Here is a 1,144-nt window from a genome sequence, read left to right on the forward strand (position 1 = left end):
TGCTGCTGCTGCTGCTGCAGGCGTATGGGTTTACCTTGATGATGCTGCCGGACCCCACAGGCCTCCGCGCTTACTGCGAGGCAGCAGCAGCAGCATTCTCTCCTACGGACTTGGTGGCAGTGCAGCAGCGGCTGCAGCAGCAGCAGCAGCAGCAGCAGCAGAAGCAGAAGCAGCAGCAGCAGCAGCAGCAGCAGCAGCAGAAGGGGGGGAATAGTCCTGTTACAGCTATATTGCCTTATACCTGTGAAGAAGATCTGCCGCTGCTGCAGCAGGTGGCCCCGCAGCTGCATGCAGTTGCTGCTGTTGCTGCTGATGGCTGCTGCTGCTTGCTGCAGTTCGGGTGTATAGACACCGCGCTGCAGCACGCTGCTGTTTGCTGCCGATTCAAAACTCCAGAGGGGGGGACTGTGCTGGCGATGCTTCTTGCTGTTGCCACGCAGCAGCAGCAGCAGCAGCAGCAGCAGCAGCAACAGCAGCAGCAGCAGCAGCAGCAGCAGCAAAGTGTACGCAGTGCGTTCTCGGCGCTGCGGCTGCTCCCAGCAGCCATCCGTCTGCCGCCACCTCCTGGGGCATCAACTGCAGCAGCAGCAGCAACAGCAGCAGCAGCAGCATCTGCTGCTGCTGCTGCTGCTGCAGCACAGAGACCGCTGCAGGATACGGAGGGCCTTCCCCCTGCTTTTGCTGAGGCCGTTGCCAGTGCCACGCGCAGCTACAAGCCAGCAGCAGCAGCANGGGCCTTCCCCCTGCTTTTGCTGAGGCCGTTGCCAGTGCCACGCGCAGCTACAAGCCAGCAGCAGCAGCAGCAGCAGCAGCAGCAGCAGCAGCACGGAAACCACCTCTAGCTGAATCAGCAGCGGCAGCAGCAACTGGTGCTGCTGCTGCAGCCGACCGCAGCAGCAGCAGCAGCAGCAGCAGCAGCAGAAGACTCTCGTCGCAGCAGCAATTAAGAGGTGCAGCAGCAGAAGGATCAACGAAGATTATATCCGCAGCATCTGCTGCTGCTGCTGCTGGCGACCGCAGCAGCAGCAGCAGCAACATTGAAGCTGCTGCTGCTGCTGCTGCTGCTGCACCAGAAGCAGCAGCAACTCCTAGCAAGGCAGCAGCAGTGAGCCGCGCTGCAGCAAAGTCTTCTCTCTCTCGCCCC

The 1,144-nt window shown here is 61.6% G+C and overlaps 1 protein-coding gene across 1 annotated transcript in view; it reads left to right on the forward strand.

Annotated features, from left to right (window-relative positions):
- The window catches only part of EMH_0016490 (uncharacterized protein), a gene marked incomplete at both ends in the record, with an annotated part of 6,365 nt that extends 5,523 nt beyond the window's left edge, over nucleotides 1-842 (forward strand). Inside the window, 2 exon segments of the mRNA XM_013500651.1 lie at nucleotides 21-729; nucleotides 733-842. Of these exon segments, the coding sequence (XP_013356105.1) occupies nucleotides 21-729; nucleotides 733-842 (819 nt within the window).
- Between the last annotated feature and the right edge of the window lie 302 nt (nucleotides 843-1,144).

The sequence above is a fragment of the Eimeria mitis genome, genomic scaffold (assembly GCF_000499745.2).
Source record: "Eimeria mitis Houghton genomic scaffold, Emh_scaff568, whole genome shotgun sequence".
Lineage (NCBI taxonomy): Eukaryota > Apicomplexa > Conoidasida > Eucoccidiorida > Eimeriidae > Eimeria > Eimeria mitis.